A 22,206-nucleotide genomic window follows, 5' to 3' on the forward strand; every position below is an offset into this window, starting at 1 on the left:
TATATATATATATGAAGTTTTGGGCTTCGTTTGATTAGTCCAGTTAGGTCTGGCCTGGTCAGTATAGGGAACGGACCAAGATATGATCCATTATGGCGGGCTGAACCCGATCAAGATCCGGCCCGTTACCAGAATTTATCCGTAATATGGCGTTTCGGAGTTTTTTTTTTAAAATAAATAAATAAAAGTGGGGTTTCGAAATTGATAGGTGGTTCGGTTGTTAGTTGGAAGATGGCGACAGTTGGTGGATTTAGAAGAAGATAGAAAAGGGAGGTGCGATCACTTTCGTTAAAGGAGTAATAAAGGCTAAAAGTACACTTTTTACCCTAAAAATTTGTAAAACGTTTTGTTAATCTATAACTAGAATCTCTAACCTAGTGGACGGTTTGGAAGGCGCTTTATACTAAAATTAGTTGGAGAATTAGTTGCGAACTCAATTTAATTGTTCTATTCCACTAATGACTCGGCGGCGCATTAGATTTGATGAATAATTTAACAGTGCTCGGAACGATATTTTGATAGCGTTTAGTTCGATAACATATATGGTATAAAATCTAGACAAGATAACTTAGTATATTAACTGAAAGTATTTAGATAAAATCTAACTGTCTTTATATATATATATATATATATAATATTTCTGGTTCTCGGATGAGAAAAGAAAAAAGGAAAAAAATTTCACATTATCGGCTTAGTAGAAAACAGGACAAACCTTCGATGTATCTTCGCCTTCGGGTTGTTTTACTAGAACATTGATTGGCTCGGTTTCTTTTGGAACTCCGTCAAAGATTCAAGCATAAAATGCACCATGTGTTAATAAATTAGTCAAATGACTATTCCCAGACAACTTGATTTGCTGGTGACAAGGTGTAATAATATTAATAATTTGTCCAACAAGTTGAGATGTTATAATCTAGATGTCGTGGACGAAGATCGCCAATTTAGCTTTAGATTAAGCAAACGTAAGGTTTAGCAATCTCGATTCGCGAGTCTCATGATTGAGAAGGCGGCGAGCGCAATACTTAGACGGCTTCGAGTATGGTGGAGCCGCGGCGGCGTAGGTCGCGCCGCCGTACTGTCGGGGTTCGCCGTCCTGTTGCTCGCTTTCTTCCTCACGTTTTCCTCGTGGATTCGAACGAGCTCTGATTCGTCTCTCGTCGATCTCACTCTCCTAAGCAACGCGGAGGAGAAGGGCGCGCGTAAGAATTAATTGCTCTTCTAATTTATCTTTGAAAATCTCCTTCTAAAATTGCAACGGCAACAGCACAAATGTATATTTTTCATTACAGGATAAAGTTTAGTAGTAGTAGTAGTAAAGCAGGGAAAAAAATCCATTTTAATCAATTTATTCTGTCGAATTTGGGATAAATTTCTCTCTCTCTCTCTCTCTCTCTCAATTTTTTTCATCGGTTTGCAGTGTGTTTAGATGGAAGCCCACCAGGTTATCATCTCCAGAGAGGTTCTGGGAGCGGATCAGATAGCTGGCTTCTGAACCTGGAGGTACTCGATTGGGTCAAAGTTTATCGAGTTCGAACGAATACTAAACCTTATGTTTGGCGCAAACTTGCAGACTCGTATAGTTTCTTCGATTCATGTCTCATTTGCTTAAATGTCTCAGTGTAATCTCTAGGCTTTTGATATTAACTTTTCTTGTTGATATTTTCTTGACTGAGGAAATGATAAACCGCATACAATAAGCTCTATAAATTGGATATTAAGCCTTTGCAGGAAGGGTAGATTTATGTATTGATGTATGCATGAAATTTAATGAATTTTGTCAAGATTTTCGATCTATTATTGCTTGTCTTGAGATTTAGGGTGGCGGTTGGTGCAACACCTTAGAAAAATGCTCTGAACGGCAGAGGACACCATCAGGTTCATCTCATTACATGAATCAAATATCTTTTGTTGGCATCCTGAGCAACAATCCACTGAGCAACCCTGGTACTGCTAGCATTTACATCGTAATTTGTGTAAAGGTTACTCTATGAACAGTAATGTCTATTCCAAACTCACCTAATTTATTCATTCTAGATTTCTATAATTGGAACAAGGTCATGATACGGTATTGTGATGGCGCATCATTCAGTGGTGATGTGGAAAGTGATCATCTGGTAGCTCTTTAATGGCAAACTTTCCATATGTTAAAATTTGTTTGTTATTAGTCTATGATATTTCTATCTCTGTTCACTACGCAATTAGTTCTAAATTATCTGTTGTTTCAATGGTGTGTAGAATGGAACTCAGATCTTCTTCAGAGGCATGCACATTTGGGAAGCAGTTATCAATGAACTCTTAACGAAGGGGCTTATAAATGCTAAGCAGGTTGTTGGTTTATTCATTTTATAATATTCGTTATCTTGTGATCAGATTATCTAGATTTTGATTGTATGAATTATTTATGTTCTAGAAAATTCAAATGCTGTGTATCACATTCTTGCGCACCATGGACTGTTTTCCTTTTTCAAAATATGAAGATGTTCACGTAGTTACAATATCAACTGCAGTATTGCTAAAGCATTCTTTTTCACTTTTCAGGCCTTTCTTACAGGATGTTCTGCTGGTGGTCTAGCTACTTTTATCCATTGTGATGATTTTCGTGCACTTCTTCCCAAGGAGGTCATTGTGAAATGTCTTTCTGATGGTGGTTTTTTTCTTGACGAGTAAGTCTTGACGATTTCAGGTGCAAGTCATCACTATTTCTTTGATAAATGACACTAACATACAAAGATCAGTTTATGTTCTGATGTAACACTTTCTTTTAGTTAAATTGCTGTTTCTGTTTAAGTAACTACTTCTCTCTTTCTCACAGGAAGGATATATCTGGTAAAAGGACCATAAAATCATTTTATAATGATGTTATTCGCCTTCAGGTTTGCTCTCTTTCTGCACGCATACATAGAATCAACCATCTTCTCTCATGTAGATGTATCCATTATTTATATCAAAATTTTCCCGAGATCCATATTTCTCTTTTCCAACTTCTGTGTGGTTATAGATCTCTTCTTCATATTTTTGTTCTCTGGCCTGGACAATGGAACAGAAGACACCCCAGCTTTACATGGAATAGGAAGAGACAGCCAAAAGGGCTTAGGAACAGCTTATCTTAGGCTTTCAAAGATAGAAGGTCCGATTGCCAGCCTGAGGTTTAGGTAAAATCAGACTAATTGTAGAATCCCTCTCTAATTTCTTTTCTCTGAAATTGGTTATTGTTAGCATCCCTCGTACTTCTTTTGAACAGATCTGATAGCACCAAAACCTTTACCCTTACTAGTGCTGTTTTTGATATCTATTGGTCATCTCCAGACCATTACGGTTTGTTACCTATAGATGTTAATCTTAAGCCTTATATTCATTAAATCTTTATACAGCTTCCTCTGTTTAAACTGCTGATTAGAAGCTCACTTGCCTGATCTCAAGCCGACCAATGCATTCATTTATTTATCTTCTCAAGTGAATTGTAAATCCACCTATTATTGTGTTCCATCCTCTGCTGTAACATTATTTTAGTAGTCAGGGAACTAGGAATTTTTTCAGATGAACCTTCCTTTGACATTAAGCATTATTTTACTTTTTTTTAAATGTAAACAGAGAAGAATTTTGCTGATTTCACATTTCAAAATGCATAAATGGAACAACTTTGTCTGACTAATTTTCCTTCAGAATGTGGAAAAACATTTGTTGAAGGATTGTTTGGAGACTGAACCAGCTAAGGTAGGTTCTAAATTTGTTTCTGAATTCATTGACTCTCCTAGTTATTGGATGGAACAGTTTTTTCATATGTTTTCCGTTTCCAGTGTTTCTTTCCAGAAAAGATAATCAAGAGCATTAAGACACCATTTTTTATTCTCAACTCTGCATATGATTCATGGCAGGTACTTGTTATCTGTCCCGCTTATGTTTCTGTTTTGTTTATTATGGCGCACGGGTTCTAACTGTTGGTATTGTGGTACTATAATTTCTTTAGATATCAAATGTTTTGGTACCAGAAGATTCTGATCCTGAAAATTCATGGGCGAGGTGCAAATTGGACATTCATGATTGTGATTCCACTCAGATTGAACTCCTCCAAGGTAATAGCAGACAGGCCAGTATATCTTTGCTCGAATGATACATGTTACAAAAAATTTAAATCTTATCTTGATTCAGAACCTCTTTCTACCATTGCATCAAACAGGATTTAGGATGGCGTTGCTTAATATCTCGGGAGATTATCAGCATAACAGGAATATTGGCATGTTTATCAACTCCTGTTTTGCGCACTGCCAGACCTACGGGAGCCCATGGCATTCACCAATTTCGCCAAGAATTAACAATAAGGTACTGCCTGCTCATCTTAGCTCAATTGATGCAAGCTTAACGTATGGTTTATCCGATTGTTTGACGTTCGATTCACTTCATGATAACCTTTTATTATCCAGACAATTGCAGAGGCTGTGGGTGACTGGTATTTTAACAGAAGGGATGTAAAAGAAATCGATTGTGCATACCCATGCAACCCCACATGTGATGAGATGGAGTCTATTTAAACATGCGATTGTTCTCGAGCCGCAGAATTATTATTGTCAACTATAATTGTGAAGTGTAAGATTGATCCACCTCTCACTTCATGCTTCCATTGAAATGGTGGTCTAAATTGTATGTTATCAGTATCTGCCACAATTCTGTAAATCGTATTAAAATACCGTACCAGATCAAGTGTGTTCAGTTTTTTCTTCTTCTTTTTCCTCCTTACTGAAACAAATTTGAGCAATTTAATTGAGAAGATATTCAAGTAAAGCAAATGTGGGTCGTGGATTGTAGCTTTGAGCATAGCAATATAACATGCAGGTCTACATATATTACCTATGGTGATTGGAATGTGTTGAAATGTAGAGAACCGAGCGTTCTTGGCCTAATGCTATTCAAAACCATTATCCCATGCCAATTCGTTGCCGAATTCCGATCTAGAAGAGGAAGATTTCGAATTGTAAAGTCGTCGTCTCAGGTGCGTCAGCGACGACTCCGTCTAAAATTCGGCTAAAGCAAGGCTGTCGTCGACGACATTCCACTTAAAATCGGCAATTTAGTGTTCATCTTCCATAGACTAATGCTGTTACGGTAGGTAAGACCATCAAAAACAATTGTGTCAATCTTCTCTTTGGATGATGCTATCGGGGCCGATCTCTCCTCGCCGAACTCCACCCGACCCGATATGTCCAGCTTCGCCGATGTCATCCACCGCCTCCGCCTATGGTGGCGGCGCCGCAGCCGAGTCAATGCCGCGGGAACGTTGACTCTCGTGCTCCTCTCCCTCGCCCTCTTGCTCACCCTTACCTCGTGGGATCGGGAGAATGTCCTTGATGGCTCGCTGCCAAGTTCCTCTTTGAATTCCAATCTCGTGGATCTCACTCTGCTAAAGAGCGCCGAGGAAAAGGGAGCGCGTAAGAGGAAGACATACCGTTGGTTATTCCTTTTAAATCTTTTATATTGGTGAAAAAAAGTTGCATTCTTGGGGTTTGCAGTGTGCTTAGATGGGAGCCCGCCGGGTTACCATCTGCAGAAGGGCTCCGGATCTGGATCGGATAGCTGGCTTGTCCATTTAGAGGTATTATTTTAGATCTTTAAACGTTAATCTAAGCTTGGTCGATTCTATTCTTCGTATATTCAGTTTTGGTAGATTAGAGGAATCGTATCAAACGAAGGGTTTCCAGACTTATGATCAAAGTTTATGCTTTTCTCATAAGCTCTAGGGTGGAGGCTGGTGCCGTAATTTGGCAGCATGTTCCGCACGTAAACGTACATCATTGGGTTCGTCACGCCACATGGAACTCCAAGTTTCCTTCTTTGGCATTTTAAGCAATGTCAAATCTCAAAATCCTGGTAATATTTGTTATTCATGGCGTTTTAGCTTGTTTTCATGCTTTTTAGACTTTTTAAGTGATAGGTCTTACTGTGAATTTTTTATTATAATGTCAATAATTTTCTTGTATGCAACTATTTCTACATATCTACTCGTATATATGTTTCTATGGTTGTAAATTTGTTTGTATATGCATGTATAATCTTGAATTGCTTTAGAATTATGGATGGTATCAGAATGGTGGTTGATCATTTAGAGGTTTCCTGAGTGTCGGAGACTTATAAAATGATATGATGTAGGACATTTGCTAAAAAAATTAGATCTGTTGAACACTTTTCTTCACTTGTGGCACTTATATTAGCCAATGACACTCCTTCTATTAGATACTAATGTCATTAACGCAAAGAACAAATCTTTTGAGTTTGTTCTATAAGTGCACTATGTGAATATGAATGAGCGTGCACGCGTGGATGCTTATCCAAATGTGAGTACTTATGGTGCATGTCTAGATGATTAGAAATGTTTGAAGATAGTTTAGCAATAACAGAGGACTGCTTATCCAAATGATTCCGCAAGCTCTCAACACCAATCATCTAAATTGAATTATATATCACTTTTCTGATTCACTTGTAATCTCTGTATGATTTCCTTCATCATTTTCTCATTGCCTTAATTTTAGACCTCATCTTTCAGGCTTCCCGTCTTTATTTTGAATGTGACTAATACGATTTTTTTTTGTGAATTATTATTCTATAGAATGTGGACTTTACGCTTTTGAAATCCATTTTCTATTTCCATACTAATTTCAAGTGGTGAAATTTTTTTGTATTTCAGATTTCTATAACTGGAACAAAGTCAAGATACGGTATTGTGATGGTGCATCTTTTTCTGGAAACAGGGACAACGAACTGCAGGTACCCCGTACCCATAATGGGACTTTGGCTTCTTTTAAGTTTTTTTATTAGACTTGAACATGATGACGAGGTTGCAAAAATTGTTCTGAACTTTACTTTTATTTGTGGTCTATAGAATGGGACAAATTTATTCTTCAGAGGGCAACGTATATGGGAAGCGATTATGGATGAACTCTTAGTTAAAGGACTTGCAAATGCCAAACAGGTCATTCATTTGAAATCCTGTAGTTTTGGTTTCTCTGAGATCACTGTGGAGTCTGGCTATGCACACATTTTTCGACAGAAAGTCCATGATTCAATGATGATAATTGTTTCCCAACTTGCAGGCCCTTCTTACAGGATGCTCCGCTGGTGGGTTAGCTACGTATATACACTGTGATGATTTTCGGGCACTCCTGCCAAAGGATATCACAGTTAAATGTCTCGCAGATGGTGGATTTTTTCTTGATGAGTATGTTTTAACAAACATTCATGCACTTTTATACACAGGTTGATTTAGCACATGCTCCATAAACCTCTGGTCAATCACTTGCATTTAAGCTACATAATTTAAGAAGGATCTACCAGTTGTATGGTATAGTACTATGAAGTTGTGTCGTGTGGATACACCTTTACGCAATTGGATGTTCATGGACTTTGATTTTATAAGTCTGTCACAGTCATCTACCTTAGTGTCTTTTAGTAGCTATGGAAGTTTATTGATTAGCTTAGAGCTCAAGGCTCAACATGACACCGAGAATCTTTCTTGTAGCCTTTATTACAAGAATTACTACCTGGTGCCCCTTGTAGTTCATATACTTGCCACTGTTTAAAAACTAAAAATGGAATTTCTCAACTTCCTTCATTAACTAAAATATTCATGGCATCACACTTTTTCCTGTAATGCTCTTGTAACTTTGTAAGGAGTGCATGATTGAGCCACCTGAACTAAGGGAGCATGTTTATTTTCATGCTAAATGTTGGAAAGAAATTTGTGCAATTTAACTATGGTGACTGGATTTATGTTATTTTTCTCTCGCTACTACTATTGCAGGAAAGACATTGGTGGGAAAAGGACCATACGAACTTTCTATAATGATGTTGTCCACCTTCAGGTCTCTTCCCCAGAACCCCTTCCCTTCCCTCGCCCATTTTATTCCTTATCAAGTTTATTATGTCTTATTCAGGTCTTCTTTTTACCTTTCTTACTTGAATGGCTGACACCTTTGGTCATTGCATTCTAGTTCGCTCTAGACTGTTGCCATGGTATTGATAGACTAGGTGGGGAATGTTGTAAGGAGAGCAGTGAATGTGGCAGTCAGAACTCCAAACGTATATCAATGATTTGTATGAAATTCCATTTATGTCAGTGAACCCAAAGTACTACCACCTTCTCATATTCAGTACCTTATTTACATAGTGTCTTATATTGGAGATCTTAAAACACAAGTGCAACTAATTTAGTCTTCTTCTCTTGCAACTTATGGAATTGCTTATTTTATTATTTTTCTTAATTAGATCGATAGACCTCTTACGTCTTATTTCCTTTCAGGATGTCGGAAAGCGATTTCCTGATTGTGTTTCATTGATGGAACCATCTCAGGCAAGTCTTGTCTGTTATCTTGTGATGATTTACCATATCATCAGCTGGTGAATATGTCTTCCATTTTTAAAAGTCTGATGGTTGGCTAAGTTCTGCATCTTACTATCTATTTGTCCCTTGAATTGCATGTCAGTGTTTCTTTCCGCGTGAGATTATAAAGAACATAAAAACACCACTTTTTATTCTCAACCCAGCTTACGATGCTTGGCAGGTAATGGCTATGATTCATGTCCTCCTGTTTCCCATGATGTACTAAAATATACACACTTCATTTTTTGTTCTTTCAGATACAGCACATTTTGGCTCCAGAAACATCTGACCCTCAACAATCCTGGCTTAGTTGCAAACTGAATATTAGGAATTGCAATCCCAACCAAATTGAATCCTTCCAAGGTTCTTACTTATTATTTTTCAATCAATAATGTATTTTTAGGTTAGTTCGCTCTTTGAATCTAATGGATTTTGCTATAGTATAACATCACTCTTATGTTACTACTTTACAGGGTTTAGAGAAGCCTTACTCAATTCCTTGAGTGAGGCTAAGCATAAAAGGGAATGGGGCATGTTCATAAATTCCTGCTTCGTACATTGTCAGACGATGAATAATATAACATGGCATTCTCCATATTCTCCAAGAATCAACAACAAGGTAGTGTTCATCGTTCACTGCCCACTGCCTCAGTTCATTTATTATTTCCAAATGCAACGGCATATATAAACTTTATTAGTAACATCGAAGTCTGAATGCTTGTTAATAGCAAAAGTTATTGTCATATAAATATGTGTACTTTGTTTCAAGATCCTAGTATGTAGAGTGGTGTGGACTTAAGTCTAGCTCTCTGTGGAGGTAGCTACAAGAATTGGGAAAATTTGGCAACTTCGATGGTCCAGTATGTTATCCATGAACAAATAGAGAATTCAACAATTTGTTATGTTCGCTTTTGAGAATAAGTGGGATATAACTACTTTCATCAGTCCATATATATCGTTGATTCTTGATCTTATCCTTCTCCTTCCACATCCATAAATTGCTCCGTTTTTGTTTTCTTCATGTGTCCATGCTGTATAATGACTTTAGGTATGAAATGAATCTTGTTCCTGTTGAGTAGTGAGGGCGTTAACATTAATGCTCTTAATTTGGACCAAATGACCAAGTAAAAGCCCTAGTTCTCTCCGTTTCAAGTCGGATTCTTTTACTTCTTTTTCAACCCAACTATTCAGAGCAAATCAGAACACCGTTAGCCAAGTTGCTCAATGATAGGGGGTGGGGGGTGGGTTTCATGTTGGCCACTTCATTGGATTCTAGTGTAACTTTAGGATATCTCTTATGTATGTGATCCATACTATTTGATTGTTTACTCTCATTGTTCCTGCAGTTTACCATTGGATTGTTCATTAATCTTTGCCACGGTATGACTAACTTTAGCTAGATATATGGTCTGATGTGCAGACAATTGCAGAGGCAGTTGGAGATTGGTATTTTGATCGGAGAGAAGTGAAGGAAATAGACTGCGCATATCCATGCAATCCTAGATGTTACAATTTAGTTTTCACTAATCCTTATGCCCTATAAGTTCATGTTGAGATGCATCAACGTGACCAAGCCCAAAATGTTGACTTACTCAGTGAGGCATGAGAAGGAACAAATATATTCTTGTAAATGGTAGCTGACGGAATTCAAATATTTGTGTGAGGAATTTGTCAATCTTGTGTATTACTATATATGATTGTCCTATGAAAGGTCCGAATTTTGTTATGGCATCCGATGAATGCTTATGGTAAGTAAAGCATGCAATGATGAACAGATTGTTCAGACACTTCCTACAAAAATGAAAAGAAGTAATTACCCTGCTAGTGAAGTACTCTGGGTTTGATTTTCCTAATCCAGACATTCCCTCTCAAGTTAGCAAGCAAACATTTTTCATCTTCAAACTTGCTCAGCCACCTCCCAGGTATTTAGCTAATCTTTCAGCTAAACTAAAATATCTACTGGCTGCAGATATTGCTGTGGAGTTATTTAACCCTTTAAATTGCTCTTACCTCTTTGTTGAAACTGTCAGTGTCCCTAAATTGGCATAATATAAAACAATCTATGTGCGTTGGCGAAACAATCCATGCATTCTGAGCCAATAAATTGACTGGGTTGCACATATCTATCCATCAGGAGCTGATCCCCTCTTGAATCACCCATAACCAGATCCTGCATTGAAATATTAGAATTGTGAACTGAAGTCTTTATATTATCACATCTTCTCCTGAACTGGATCCTTCTGTTGTCCAAGCAGATTCATCGAATCCAAAAAGATTGGTGAAGGATGCTTCCAGGTTTTCAGGTAGGTTGAGTACGAGAACAAAGGGCTCAAGTATTCGGTGTCAGGTATGATGCTTTGTGAGCTTAATAACTTGTATGCAATATGTAAGTAAATACTACGAGTTTCTACACAGATTAAAGCTTCTCTTTGATGCAGGGAAGCCAGTGAATTATTTGGACATCAGTCAAATATAATTGTGGTCAGCTCCTCTTTTTCCCTGTGGTCATGTCCAAAAGATGGAAGACCAGTACATTACAGGCACAGTATGGCGCACCAAAAATTTTCTTTTATTTGACAGCCAAGACTCAGGTCCTCTTCTTGTCAAAGAGATTGGAAAAATTTCTTAGTGACGTGGTCCTTCTCCTTCAAAGGCAAAAGCATGTGCACATTGCAGCAGTAGGTCTATCTAGTCTGTGAGTTGCTTTACCAAGGACCCAATCATTTTCCTGTCTCTCATATCTTAATGGATCTTTATCTGATGCTTAATTGCTGTAGATTGATATAGACGGAACTCTCCATGCCAATAGCATTCCAACTAAGTATAAGTACACTCTTCCATGTTTTTATACCTTCATGTGCACATGTTCATCATGCACGTACTTGTATTGCATAGTAACCTTTGAACTCCTATAAATAGAATCCTATTGTCCCACTTCAATGAGCTAAAGAAGAGAACAATTGCTCCTGGAGCAGAAAGCCAGAAGGAAGGCAGTGCTCCTCTCCTCTTTCACTTTCTTCATCCTCCTCCCAGGTGAGTGGAAGAATGAGTGAGAATTCGAACGCGGATGCTGCTTTCGAGAAGAAAGAAGAGAAGGTGAAAGAAGAAGCTGTGGCAGTTGATGATAATGATGATGGATATCGAACACCGACATCTCCGAGTTGTCGAATCAGACCGGCCGTCCAGTGCCCGCTGGCCCCCAAGAAGGTTATGGCATCGCGGAGGTGTGTGAGACGAAAGATCAGCGCTCGTTGTCGTGTTTACATTGTCGTCGGAGAGATTGACTCAGTCTTGTTCCCGGAGCTCAAAGATGTTAGGCCTACGAAGAAGCTTAAAAGAGAAGCAGAAGCCACCAGTACATGACTACCAGGAGTCAAATGCAAGACAATTCAATATGGAGGGAGAGAGAGAGAGAGATTAATTGTCATGTGTTTGGCGTTGCACAGATCCTTCTGCTGGTACTCTTTAAAACTCTACTCTTGAATCTTCTGACGAAAGTTTTTGTGCTGTCATCAATCATCATTCTAATGGTTGGTCTGGTTCACTGGTTGAGTCATTTTTTGTTCATCTCTTTTCTCTTATATGAGAAACAAAACAAGGAATGAGTACAAGATGGTCAAGAATTCACCAATATTGTCTCCCTCCCTAGCCGATTCAGAGGATGTACTATTTCACTTGTGATACAGGAGTGCATATCAGCAGCCTAGAAATGGGATCTAAATTTAACTAGCATCACTTTCCTTCTGCTACCCACCACCTACTTCCAAATCACAATATATGATGAGGCTGTCAGACTATAATTTTGCAGGCTTGGAGAGTTGGGAATGAAACAGTACTATGAACAGAAAAACACAACAGCATAGTGTAAAATCATGTTCATCGACATCATATCGCTCCCCCGATTAACAACGTACAGTGTAAATATACCTTTCATTCGATGATAATCATATCATACAATTACTTGGAATGACCAACACCCACAGAAATCTGGCAAATTATCACTTCATAAGAATTAGTACAAAAGTATAAGAAATTGATTCCGTAAATTACAAGACATGCTGATTCAGACATAAGTTCTAACCATCCAACAAACAATTTCAACACTAGAAAGAGAATCCTGCGAACGGAGCAACTCATCAGTGAGGTCGATCGCTGGTCGAAGAAGAAATGGAGCAAGCATCACCTAATGCCGAGGATATTTCAGTCTTCCTTCTTCTCCGTGAAATAACTGCAGGAGAGGCAGCAGAGGTAAGCATTACAGAAGAAGCAGCTAATAGAATGATTAATCTGGCGTCGTGCATTTTGACATGCAAAATCAAATAAGAAGATAAACATCCGTATTTGTTTCTAGAAAGTGGAAAAGCACCATATCCGACAATTAGAGGCCATCTATTATGAGTTAAGGCTAGAAAGTTCCTTGGCCCACTTCACTCCATCTACGAAAGAGTTAGGCTAAAAAGGTAAACCAATAACACTTATAGGACAAATACGAAAAGCCATGAGGATTTTCACATTGATACCAAATGCACTTGTTTTGCATCTATATCCTGCTGCATAGATTCAGAATGCAATGCCCACCTTTTCTCAGGCTGCAGTGCTTTGCCAGGCCCCAGTTTGTCATTACAAGTGTCACCCATCACAATCCATCTCTGTACAAATATTGAAACCAAGCCACTGATAGATTTCTGGTGAGTAGTATGCCTATGTAACTACGTTTGAATGAGGAACTTGCTAATTATCCACCATTGCCACCAGGGCTTCTAAGGTTCCTTAAGTTGAGACAGCAATGAAAGTTTTGATTAGTTTTTTTGTTTTTGTTTTCACATAGTATAAGAAGCAATGTAAGCCCCCAAAGTCTAGTAATAAAAACATTACACAGAGGGTCAAGGTCATGGTACGTTCAAAGTGGTGGAGGCACCAATAATATATATATATGGCAGATGTCTGAACTGGAAATTGTATGAAACCTGCAAACCCAAATGCTTAAATACCACAATCAAACTGCTAGAAATTCTTTTCACAATAATCTGTGAGATTTCTTTCTTCTTTTTTTCAGATTAAGGATGACTAGTTATCCCATGAATTCAGAAAGGGAAGGGTGAGCTGTCCTCTAGCAGGATAAAGTTTTTTTTATTCTTTCTTCTTTAGCTGTATAGCATAAAAGGAGATAGTTAGCAACTTAGCAATTAGCAATGGTAATGTGGAATTCGAGAAGGGCCCAAGTGTTCCCAGAAGTCAATGAATATAAACTCTGAAAGATTTCAAGGACAAATTGAAAAAGAAAAGATTAAAAAAAAAGAAAAGAGAGAAAAAGATATATGCATAGTCTTGAGCACTTTTGAGATGCAATATCTAGCAGTCAGATATTGTTTCAGATTGAAATCTTATGGAAAGCTGAGTGGTTAGTGACATGATCAACCAATTCCGTCAAAAGACTAAATTCCAAGAACTAGTCCTTACATCTATTACAGGATATAAATCAATATGCAAACTAGACAACACTATCGATTGTAAAACTGCAATACCTGAAAAGATACCAAAAGAGGAAATCTGACTCCTACTTTGAGCATGAATTGCAAACAAACAACTAGCTGAAAGATCTCAGATCCAGCAAAAGAGATTAAGTGACAACAAAAATAAATCCCAAATTTAAAAAGAAGAAAAGAACACACTTTTCCAACCATCACTGCGCTTAATTCCACCCCAATGAACTCTATGTTTTTTTGGGAGAAACTAGGAGTGGCAAAAGTTGATCCAACACTGTAACTAGACTTTTAGATAGATATTGATTTAGTCTAATTAGATTCGAGTCATAAATGAGTTATTTTCGTATTTATTACCTCAACCAATTTATGACCCAATCTACCTACTTATTTATAATGTGATGATTCATTTATGACATGACAACTCATTTATGATTCGTTTATAATTTGCTAATGACTTGTGTAACTCGTTTAGTAAATAGGTCGTGTTAGTGTTTAAAATTTTCAATATGTTTAATAAACGAGTCATGCTTGTGTTTACACTATCCTAACCCGAACTGAATCCGATTAACCTGACCTGATTTCTACTCTTTTTTTATCATTCAAGAGTTTAAAGGCTAGATATAAGTTAGACAAAAAACAAACCCTTCATAGGCCTTACTAAATTTAAGCTAATATACTAAGTCATCTAATCTAGGCTTCAAGCTGAGCACGTCATCGAACTATTACTTAGACCTAAACACTGCTAAGACATTATTTCAAATTATCACGTTGTCAATCAACAGCACCGCCAAACTATCAACTGAACCATACTGTCAATTGCCAACCCCGAGAGAAACCACAGTTAGTTTGGTCTCCTTGCGATCCAAGTCCAGCTTCTAAACGCAAGAAGAAATCCATCATTCACAATATTTAAGGTGCGCCTGAGTGCGTCGTAGTTGGGGGCCCAACTAATCTCTTCTTGTAATTTTCTACATCTCTGTGTCTCTTTTCCTTTCCCGTCATTCGAATTCGAAATCCTTCTCTTCTTCTCCCTCCCTCCCTCCCTCCTCCTCCGCCTCTCCATAGAAACCCTAGCTGCAAATCACTTCGTCGGAGATCGGTCATCTCGATACCTCCTCTCGTCCTATATCATGGATGACCGCGATCTTGATGACGCCCAGCTCTGGGCCGTCATCGATTCCGCCGCCGCCTCCCGCTCCCGGAAGCCCCTCCTCGCCCTGAAGAGCACTCCTTCCTCCGCCTCCAACCCCTCTTTCTTGCCCTACCGGAACCCTAACAAGCACCACCTGAAGGTGGACGACGAGGCTAGGGTCCCGGCCGACGGCGAGGTGGTGCAGCACGAGGAGATCTGGGCCCATCGTCGGGCGCAGAAGGCCGCGAGGTTTGTGGATTCCGTCGAGATAGAGGATCGACGGATGGTCGCCGTTCGGCATCATGCCTTGCCGGCTCCGCCGCCGGCGGTCTCGCCTCCAGTGTACGGATCGCCGGAGATTGGGAGGTTTATGGTGAAGGAGGTGAGTCCGGTGGTGGAGAGCCCGTCGCCAGAGGCGTGGAAGACGGAGAAGAAGGAGGAAAATTTGGGGCATAGCTTGTTGGGGCAATTTCCTTCTGTGTCTGCTTTCAAACAGTACCAGGATGCTGCAATGGCGGTAATAAGTTGAGCCTTTCTCTTCTTCTTCTTTTATGATAACACCATGTTAAAGAAATCAGGAAGCTATGGTACTGTTAATTCTTCTTGCTCTCTTGTGATCTTGATCTAAAAATTTAAGAATTTTTTAGATAGAGAAGAGATGGTTTCAAACAAGCAAGTAGTTATTTGAGATTTCGGACTCTTTAGCTCATCAGAGTATCTCAATTTTGAAGAAAGATTCTTCTTTAACGTTCTAAGTGAACAACTTTTGGAGCTCTAGAACAAGTTTCTTGGAAATAAATGAATTTTCTCTTTTGTCTTCATAAATTTCAGATCCTAGAGAAGTCCGATTACACCATGATATCTGGAAGTCCATACATAAAAAAATCAGGTAACCAGCTGGACTTGTACTGAGACTCTGACTGGCTATGAGTATATGCTTAGTTTAGCAAAATGTTTGTTTCTATTTCCAGGATGGAGAAAGATATCGTTCTTCTTCAATATCTCATTTGAAATTAAAGACAAGTCCATTGAATTTGATGAAAATCGGAATGTCCAGCGTGCTGAATTTGTTATTCGAGCATTCATGCAGTATGTCCACTTGCAACCGATTGCTTATTGACTACTTTGACAGACCATATTAACTCACGAGTTTTGTATCTAGACTTATAGAATATTTTTTTGGTAATTTAAAGAGGCAGCAGATTCTCTGATGGTTGGGGTTCTTGTGATCGACGCGAGAAGAAATTTTTGAAACCAAATCATGATATTCCTAGCACAGCTGAAACCCGAGCTAAAAATAAAGCTAGCCAGGCAAGGTTCTTTTCTGGTATTAAATTGTGATGATGTTCTCAATCATTTTCTTCTCGCTTGATAGATAAATAAAGGTGTTGTTTTTATGTGGTAGAAGATTATTGTCAATTTGTCATGGTAGTACACGACAGAGTTATGGTCAACTTGGTTTACTATATAGATGTCATGATTAAGATATACTAAAGTGATGTTTATTTGGTGGTTGTGTTGCTAAAATTGATCTTCTAGCCTTCTACTGGCATCTTTCCAAGAACTTTCTCTCTTTTAGTTTGACTTGCCAACTTCCACTAAGTCTGATCCAATGCAATTTTGTAACTGAGTTTCTCATATCATACAGCAGCTTTTAAAAGTATTGAACTTTTACCTAACACCTTTGCTTTTGCACCAAAAATCTGGTGTGGACAAGGAGAGGCACCTGACACGAGTTTAATTTTTTTTATTTAAAAACCAATATAACTGTAGAACTGCAAACACCACTCATGATTGTATACTAATGATATAAAGTTTGTCTCACAAAGTTTTTTATTTTATTTTTATTACTTATTGGTTATTTTTTTTGTCTGTCCAGGACCTTCTTGGAATTGGCCAGGTTCGTCCAATGAGATAATTGTTGGAGGTTTAACATGATGTAATTCAAGCACAAAGTTCACTTCATTGCTGTTGTAAAATATGTACTCATCATTAGTGGCTCGCAGGAATTCTCTATATTAATGTGTAAACTTTGAGTTTAATTGCAAAAGAGAGAAAAGGTTCTGAATTTCGTATACATGATGGAGCGTCAAGCCACTGGACAAAGAATTGACCTATCCAAAAGGTCGAAGGATAGTCAGGCAGCTTGCTGATGATCCTTTGCATGATGTTGTATTCACTTGCGCTTGGTGTACTTCAGATGATATGAATTTTTCTTACAACATTTTAAAAGAATATTATTGATAAACGTCGATGAAATTTCATCAAAGACATCAGATTGTGACTTCTTTTGTTTGTTAAAGTGTATTTGTACCTTCATCAATGCCTGTTATCAAGAAGTCTCAATGCAGAGAAGCTTTGTCTACTTGGTATAATAGGATCATTTTACTCATTGTTCTTGTCTTTTTAAGATAAGCAGAGAGCAAACTTACTTATTTTTTCCATAAATAATAGAAGATATTCTGTTCTCAGGTTTCTGTTCATATTACTGATAAAAATGACAAGTTTCTTCAAGCATCTTTTAATGTGGCCCTCTCTTCTTTCTTTCTATTTCTACTCTCCTTTGTGTCAGTGATGTTACTCTCCAGTTACAAGCAGTGGGTGTATATATTGTGGAAACTGTAATGTCTCCAATCTCTGCAAGTTGCATCTCATGCTTTTTCTCTTCCCTTCCCTTCTCCTTATCCTTTCAGAAGCCTATGTCCTTGCTTCATGTGTTCTGCTATTCCCTGTCTTCTCTTCCAATCAGTTGAGTCTCTTTTATTTCTGCTCCCTAGGAGACATACTGGGGTTCCACCATTTGCTCTTGATATACTCAACCTGCAACTTCTTGGCCGAACTGATAGTGAAAATGCCTGAATGCATGCATATTCCTTTACAGCAAAGTTGATGACATCTTAGGTTGGAGCCATACAAAATATTGAAGGGTTGGTATGGTCAGGAATCTTGACTTTGCTGGGTTGCTTCTTTTGATCACCATTACTACTAGTTCTTCAACCTCATCTACTTTTTTCCTCATCATATATAGATACAGAGATCAGAGTAGAGTTAGGAAAGGAAGCATAAAATTGATCTTTACTTTATCATTCCCAAGTGGCTATTGTGCTCGACTCCCATATATATATATATATATATATATATGTATGTATGTATATATCTTCACATGTATAGGATCTTCATAAAGATAGAGCTTCAAGAAAGCAAACAAAAACACACAAACACAGAGAGCTAAGGCACCAGGCTAGTGCCCTATCTTTCTTAACCTTGTGGAATATAGAAATGGGTACCAAGAAGCAGCAGGGCCATGAGAGATAAATCACCAAGACACCAACAAAGGACGATAATGAAGGGAAAAGAACGAAAGGTGGTATGATAGGTAAGCTTTTATTCTTAACCCCACAAAGTTTGGTACCACCTCTCTCTCTCTCTCTCTCTTGCCAAATAATAGAGGCATGATTCAGGCATCCTTGGCTTTTCTTACATTTGGCTTCACCTAGCCACATCATCATCTAAGGGATCTCAAATCACATTCATGTTTGCACAAAGATCCCTGAGAATTTATAACTTAGCCAAAAGAAGGTTTTTGCCCCACTACTCCAATATAACTAGTTCTTTCAGGAAGGTAGTATTTTAATTATATCACATATCCTTCTATTAACTCAGAGACAAAAGAATAATTTGGATAAATTATTCTCACGATCCCACTTCCATGGGCTTAATGGATTTATACTGGGCTATCATGCAGCCACTAGTAGAGTTTTCAGTGTCCAAGAGAAAAACACATCTACAATTTCTGGGCAAAGGAAGTACAGATAGTACTCAATCTTGCTAATATAACCCAATTTTTGGGATCAAAATACTGGTAAGGGGATTTCTTAAGTTGATTATTCCATAGCTTTTTAGGATACCCAAGATGAGATTTGAGAGTCTGCACAAGCTGTGAAGAGGGGGCTCTTCAAACAAAAGCTATGTCTGCGTCCCCAAAATTTATGATCATTGAACTGCATCATATGCTAAGGCTTATCCACCATTTCATCACTCTCAACTATTCTGCCAGAGCTGCGGCCTATCTTTCCAAACGACCCCATTGCCGACGAAAGGCCTTTGAAGCTGCTGCTTCCCTCGCTGAGGTTCCGAGACTGCCTCGACCTCCTTAACTTCGGAGAGTTGAGTTTGTTGTCCCCTTCATCCTTGGTGCTAGCTTTTGCAATGACTAATCGAGATATGTTGCTACGGCAAAATGGGCAGGTTGGCGAGGGCAAACCCGAGGTTGTAGGGTTCGGCCTGTTGTGGCAGCACAATGCCAATATGCAGGGAGCACACATCTGGTGGCCACAGTTTCGGACCTCAATGGTGCAAGCCTGGTCGAAGCAAATGCTGCAGAGCTCGGCGTCGCTTGCCTGCAAGAGGCAGTCTCTTCATGAAACTACTGAATTCATGTTACTTAGATTTTGTATTAACTAGTATATGTATCATATAATTGTATCAAGATGTTGTTCTATACATCAAGAATGACATCTTTCTTCTATAGTACATAACCTTGTCAACAAATAATGAAATTATGAGCAGTGGATGAATACTTTCACAAGTAATAGGTGAGGTTGGGCAAAAACCAGTATAGAAGAATGATCATTGGAGTGATCATAGAAAACAATAACTGCAACACATACAGTAGAACAGAAGTGCAACAGTGTCATTACCAGATTCATTACTGCGACAAGGACTACGTGTTCAGCTACTGATAACAGTACCGTGCTACTAAATGCCAAACTCTTGGAAATCAAGCTACCTTTTTCCGGTAGATCTAAAATGCTCATGAGAATTTGTGCTCACTATTGACAAGGCCAATTTAATTGCTACAATAAGCTTTATATATCCATCGTGTACAGTAATGATATTTGGCTGGTTTGCAACTATCTGTATCATATTTGATCAAGTTAAGAAGTAAAAGTTTCGGAAATTTCTATATACCAAGAAAACTAAGTGCAAAGTTCAATCTGTTAAAACCGAAATATAAAAAGACTACCTCAGAGATATCATCATCAGCTCCATCATCTGAATGAGAAGGAGATGGCAAGGAATATCTTGTCCCCTTCAAAATCTTCCTCTCCCTCTCCCTGTTAGCCTCCGTTAGAGCAGCCTCTAACATAGTCTTTGCATCTGGATCAAGCTCGCTGATGAACTTCAGTGGAGAAGGCCAAACCAGAGGCTCTGCTGCTGATGGGTTCAATAGAGCTGCACATGCTCCATGGCATCGCTTCAGAGCAACAGCATATGCAATTCTCCTGCAGATACCAGCCAAAACATAAGATGTTAGGCCATCCATGGCAGATTTCTATACACTGCTATCAGTGGCTTTCCTAGTTAGAGGGAACTTATAAATAGCAAACCGGTTGTTCAAATGATCACTTCAACTAATGGTAACACTTGCAAATGCAACTTAAATACCAAACTCAGTTTGTTTAATATGCAGTGAGAAGAATACCAAGGAAAAAGTAGAAAACATAACCAGATTCTAGGGGAATAAAGTAATAGAAAGACTTCAGAGTCAGTAAACATACATTTTCATTGCTCAGCATAGAAAAAACAAATTCAGCAACTTGACTTTCACTGAATCAGTAATTTAAATCATAAGTTTCATTACTTGAACGAAATGTCTGGTTCAAAGAAGAAATAAAGCTGACAACTTAGATTCAAATATTACTTTGCCCGCAAGGAAAATACGGAAAGCTAATCTATAGAACCATTATTTCTCTTGAAAATGGAGCACATGAGTTAAGAAATCGAACATAATGACAGACAACAATGGCATTTGAAGGATCTCACCCTGCTGAGTCTCTTTGAAGCCGATCAGCTCCCCACGCAAGCAACTCGCGAACACAATCCAGACTCCCTCCTCGAGCAGCCAAATGCAGAGCGGAGCTTCCCGGAAAGCTGTAATACAACACAATCTGCAAACTAAAAACAAACAAAAACCCCCACATTGTGGAATAGTGAAATGATGAAGCTATAAATTACCCATATGAACCAGTAGAAGCAGAGAAAATGGCTCCACTTTCCAATAGGATATGTACACAATTAGGTCGGCCTTGCCTCGCTGCTAGATGCAAAGGCGTCGCCCCATTGTCATCTCTGACATTTACAAATCTGCTGAATCCCCTATAGTTTGATAACAAAGAAGAGATTTTGAGTAAGATGTGTCTTACAACTCTAAAATTTTTATCATGTAAACTAATTAAGTGCAATGAATAATAAGGTTACAACAAAACCGACCAAGATTCGGCAACGGGAGTAGATTGGGCTGCCGAGAGAATTGCTTGCAAGCAATCAGAATGGCCGTAGTATGCCGCATGGTGCAAACAAGTTCTTCCGTGCAACGAATCAAACATCAAGATCTAATATAACAAGAAGCATATCATGATGAACGCCTACCCATCACAGATCCAAGAATCCAGCCAGAAAAAATACCAACTTGACTTACATTTGCTCCAGATTCAAGTAACTTTCGCACACATTCGATCTTCCCATGCATTGCGGCCAGCATCAGCGGAGTCTCACAACCAAAAATTACAGAAATGTCGGATCTTTCCACATGAGATTGCCACAGAAACAAAGAGAGAACCGGAAAAGCGCTTAAAAGATCAAATATTTATAGCAGCCTCACCTGTTTATGCCGATTGACGACATCAGGACCAACGCCTCGAGCCAAAATCATGGACAGAAGCTGCATCCATCCAAAACCAAGAAACCCTAGATGATCTCATCAACCCACCCAACGAGAAAAAGAAAAGAAAAACTATAGCAAAGTACGAAATTTCACCAAAATAAGGCAACCCAGTTAAGGATTCAGCGAACCCACCTCGATTCTCCCATTTGCCGCAGCGATGTGGAGCGCGGAGAGTCGATCGTAGATTGTGGTCCGGCGGAGCCAATTGGGCTCGTTCTGGAGAGCAGACTCCACCATTTCCAAGTCCCCGACTTGGACCGCGGTGAAGAACTCATGCTCGTCGCTGGATCGGCTACAGCTCAGCTCCTGCCCCATCCCCCAACTCGCCGCCTCCGACGACTACTCCGGCGCGCCACCGCCGCCCGGTGGAGAGCAGGGAACTAGAGGACTTAGAAAAAAAGAAGAAAGAGACTAGTGGAAGGTGGGATTCATAAGATTAATAAGGCGCTTTTTAAGCTTTCTTTCAGCCTAGTTAGGATCTCATCACCTCCTA

The 22,206-nt window shown here is 38.8% G+C and overlaps 4 protein-coding genes across 11 annotated transcripts; 3 read left to right on the forward strand and 1 right to left on the reverse strand.

Annotated features, from left to right (window-relative positions):
• The first annotated feature begins 910 nt into the window (after positions 1–910).
• Positions 911–4,802, forward strand: LOC140775474 (pectin acetylesterase 5-like). Its single transcript, XM_073118793.1, has 12 exons — positions 911–1,199; positions 1,418–1,500; positions 1,818–1,944; positions 2,035–2,114; positions 2,236–2,325; positions 2,539–2,663; positions 2,813–2,873; positions 3,664–3,714; positions 3,798–3,875; positions 3,968–4,073; positions 4,178–4,320; positions 4,422–4,802. Exons 1-12 carry the CDS (start codon positions 995–997, stop codon positions 4,527–4,529), a joined length of 1,257 nt encoding a protein of 418 aa, XP_072974894.1. The 5' UTR covers positions 911–994; the 3' UTR covers positions 4,530–4,802.
• A 284-nt stretch (positions 4,803–5,086) lies between these two features.
• Positions 5,087–11,920, forward strand: LOC140775473 (pectin acetylesterase 5-like). 6 transcript variants are annotated; one of them, XM_073118789.1, is made up of 14 exons: positions 5,087–5,423; positions 5,505–5,587; positions 5,733–5,862; positions 6,677–6,756; positions 6,872–6,961; positions 7,083–7,207; positions 7,790–7,850; positions 8,288–8,338; positions 8,472–8,549; positions 8,626–8,731; positions 8,842–8,987; positions 9,789–10,715; positions 10,807–11,063; positions 11,146–11,920. In XM_073118789.1, exons 1-12 carry the CDS (start codon positions 5,195–5,197, stop codon positions 9,909–9,911), a joined length of 1,302 nt encoding a protein of 433 aa, XP_072974890.1. In that variant the 5' UTR covers positions 5,087–5,194; the 3' UTR covers positions 9,912–10,715; positions 10,807–11,063; positions 11,146–11,920. The 6 variants fall into 6 exon arrangements, with proteins under 6 accessions (XP_072974890.1, XP_072974892.1, XP_072974891.1 ...); XM_073118791.1 differs by having other exon boundaries at positions 11,288–11,920; XM_073118790.1 differs by having other exon boundaries at positions 10,807–11,046.
• Positions 11,921–14,890: 2,970 nt separating this feature from the next.
• On the forward strand, positions 14,891–18,525 carry LOC140776498 (uncharacterized). 3 transcript variants are annotated; one of them, XM_073120224.1, is made up of 5 exons: positions 14,891–15,503; positions 15,818–15,875; positions 15,958–16,075; positions 16,180–16,297; positions 16,866–18,525. In XM_073120224.1, the coding sequence occupies exons 1-5, from the start codon at positions 14,985–14,987 to the stop codon at positions 16,902–16,904; spliced, it is 852 nt and encodes a 283-aa protein (XP_072976325.1). In that variant the 5' UTR covers positions 14,891–14,984; the 3' UTR covers positions 16,905–18,525. The 3 variants fall into 3 exon arrangements, with proteins under 3 accessions (XP_072976325.1, XP_072976326.1, XP_072976327.1); XM_073120225.1 differs by having other exon boundaries at positions 16,186–16,297; XM_073120226.1 differs by having other exon boundaries at positions 16,189–16,297.
• Positions 18,526–18,663: 138 nt separating this feature from the next.
• On the reverse strand, positions 18,664–22,206 carry LOC140776496 (E3 ubiquitin-protein ligase XB3-like). The gene is made up of 8 exons (XM_073120223.1): positions 21,846–22,206; positions 21,651–21,710; positions 21,468–21,539; positions 21,260–21,381; positions 21,005–21,145; positions 20,813–20,920; positions 20,013–20,271; positions 18,664–19,386 (listed from the first exon to the last, which is right to left on the reverse strand). Exons 1-8 carry the CDS (start codon positions 22,026–22,028, stop codon positions 19,000–19,002), a joined length of 1,332 nt encoding a protein of 443 aa, XP_072976324.1. The 5' UTR covers positions 22,029–22,206; the 3' UTR covers positions 18,664–18,999.

Source organism: Typha angustifolia, chromosome 14, assembly GCF_048772165.1.
Source record: "Typha angustifolia cultivar Huaian chromosome 14, ASM4877216v1, whole genome shotgun sequence".
Lineage (NCBI taxonomy): Eukaryota > Viridiplantae > Streptophyta > Magnoliopsida > Poales > Typhaceae > Typha > Typha angustifolia.

What these genes read in the sequence shown, in the direction of transcription:
- LOC140776496 (XM_073120223.1), bottom strand. Translation starts at nt 22,028, where the DNA reads ATGGGGCAGGAGCTGAGCTGTAGCCGATCCAGCGACGAGCATGAGTTC. An exon ending in ACTCCCGTTGCCGAATCTTG is followed by an intron (nt 21,146 to 21,259) that starts GTCGGTTTTGTT and finishes ATCAAACTATAG; the next exon opens with GGGATTCAGCAGATTTGTAA. An exon ending in CTGATGATGATATCTCTGAG is followed by an intron (nt 19,387 to 20,012) that starts GTAGTCTTTTTA and finishes TGCCTCTTGCAG; the next exon opens with GCAAGCGACGCCGAGCTCTG.
- LOC140776498 (XM_073120224.1), top strand. Translation starts at nt 14,985, where the DNA reads ATGGATGACCGCGATCTTGATGACGCCCAGCTCTGGGCCGTCATCGAT. An exon ending in GTTATTCGAGCATTCATGCA is followed by an intron (nt 16,076 to 16,179) that starts GTATGTCCACTT and finishes GGTAATTTAAAG; the next exon opens with AGGCAGCAGATTCTCTGATG. An exon ending in CTAAAAATAAAGCTAGCCAG is followed by an intron (nt 16,298 to 16,865) that starts GCAAGGTTCTTT and finishes TTGTCTGTCCAG; the next exon opens with GACCTTCTTGGAATTGGCCA.
- LOC140775474 (XM_073118793.1), top strand. Translation starts at nt 995, where the DNA reads ATGATTGAGAAGGCGGCGAGCGCAATACTTAGACGGCTTCGAGTATGG. An exon ending in TGGAGACTGAACCAGCTAAG is followed by an intron (nt 3,715 to 3,797) that starts GTAGGTTCTAAA and finishes TTCCGTTTCCAG; the next exon opens with TGTTTCTTTCCAGAAAAGAT. An exon ending in TCAGATTGAACTCCTCCAAG is followed by an intron (nt 4,074 to 4,177) that starts GTAATAGCAGAC and finishes TGCATCAAACAG; the next exon opens with GATTTAGGATGGCGTTGCTT.
- LOC140775473 (XM_073118787.1), top strand. Translation starts at nt 5,195, where the DNA reads ATGTCCAGCTTCGCCGATGTCATCCACCGCCTCCGCCTATGGTGGCGG. An exon ending in CGCCGAGGAAAAGGGAGCGC is followed by an intron (nt 5,424 to 5,504) that starts GTAAGAGGAAGA and finishes TGGGGTTTGCAG; the next exon opens with TGTGCTTAGATGGGAGCCCG. An exon ending in ATGATGTTGTCCACCTTCAG is followed by an intron (nt 7,851 to 8,287) that starts GTCTCTTCCCCA and finishes ATTTCCTTTCAG; the next exon opens with GATGTCGGAAAGCGATTTCC.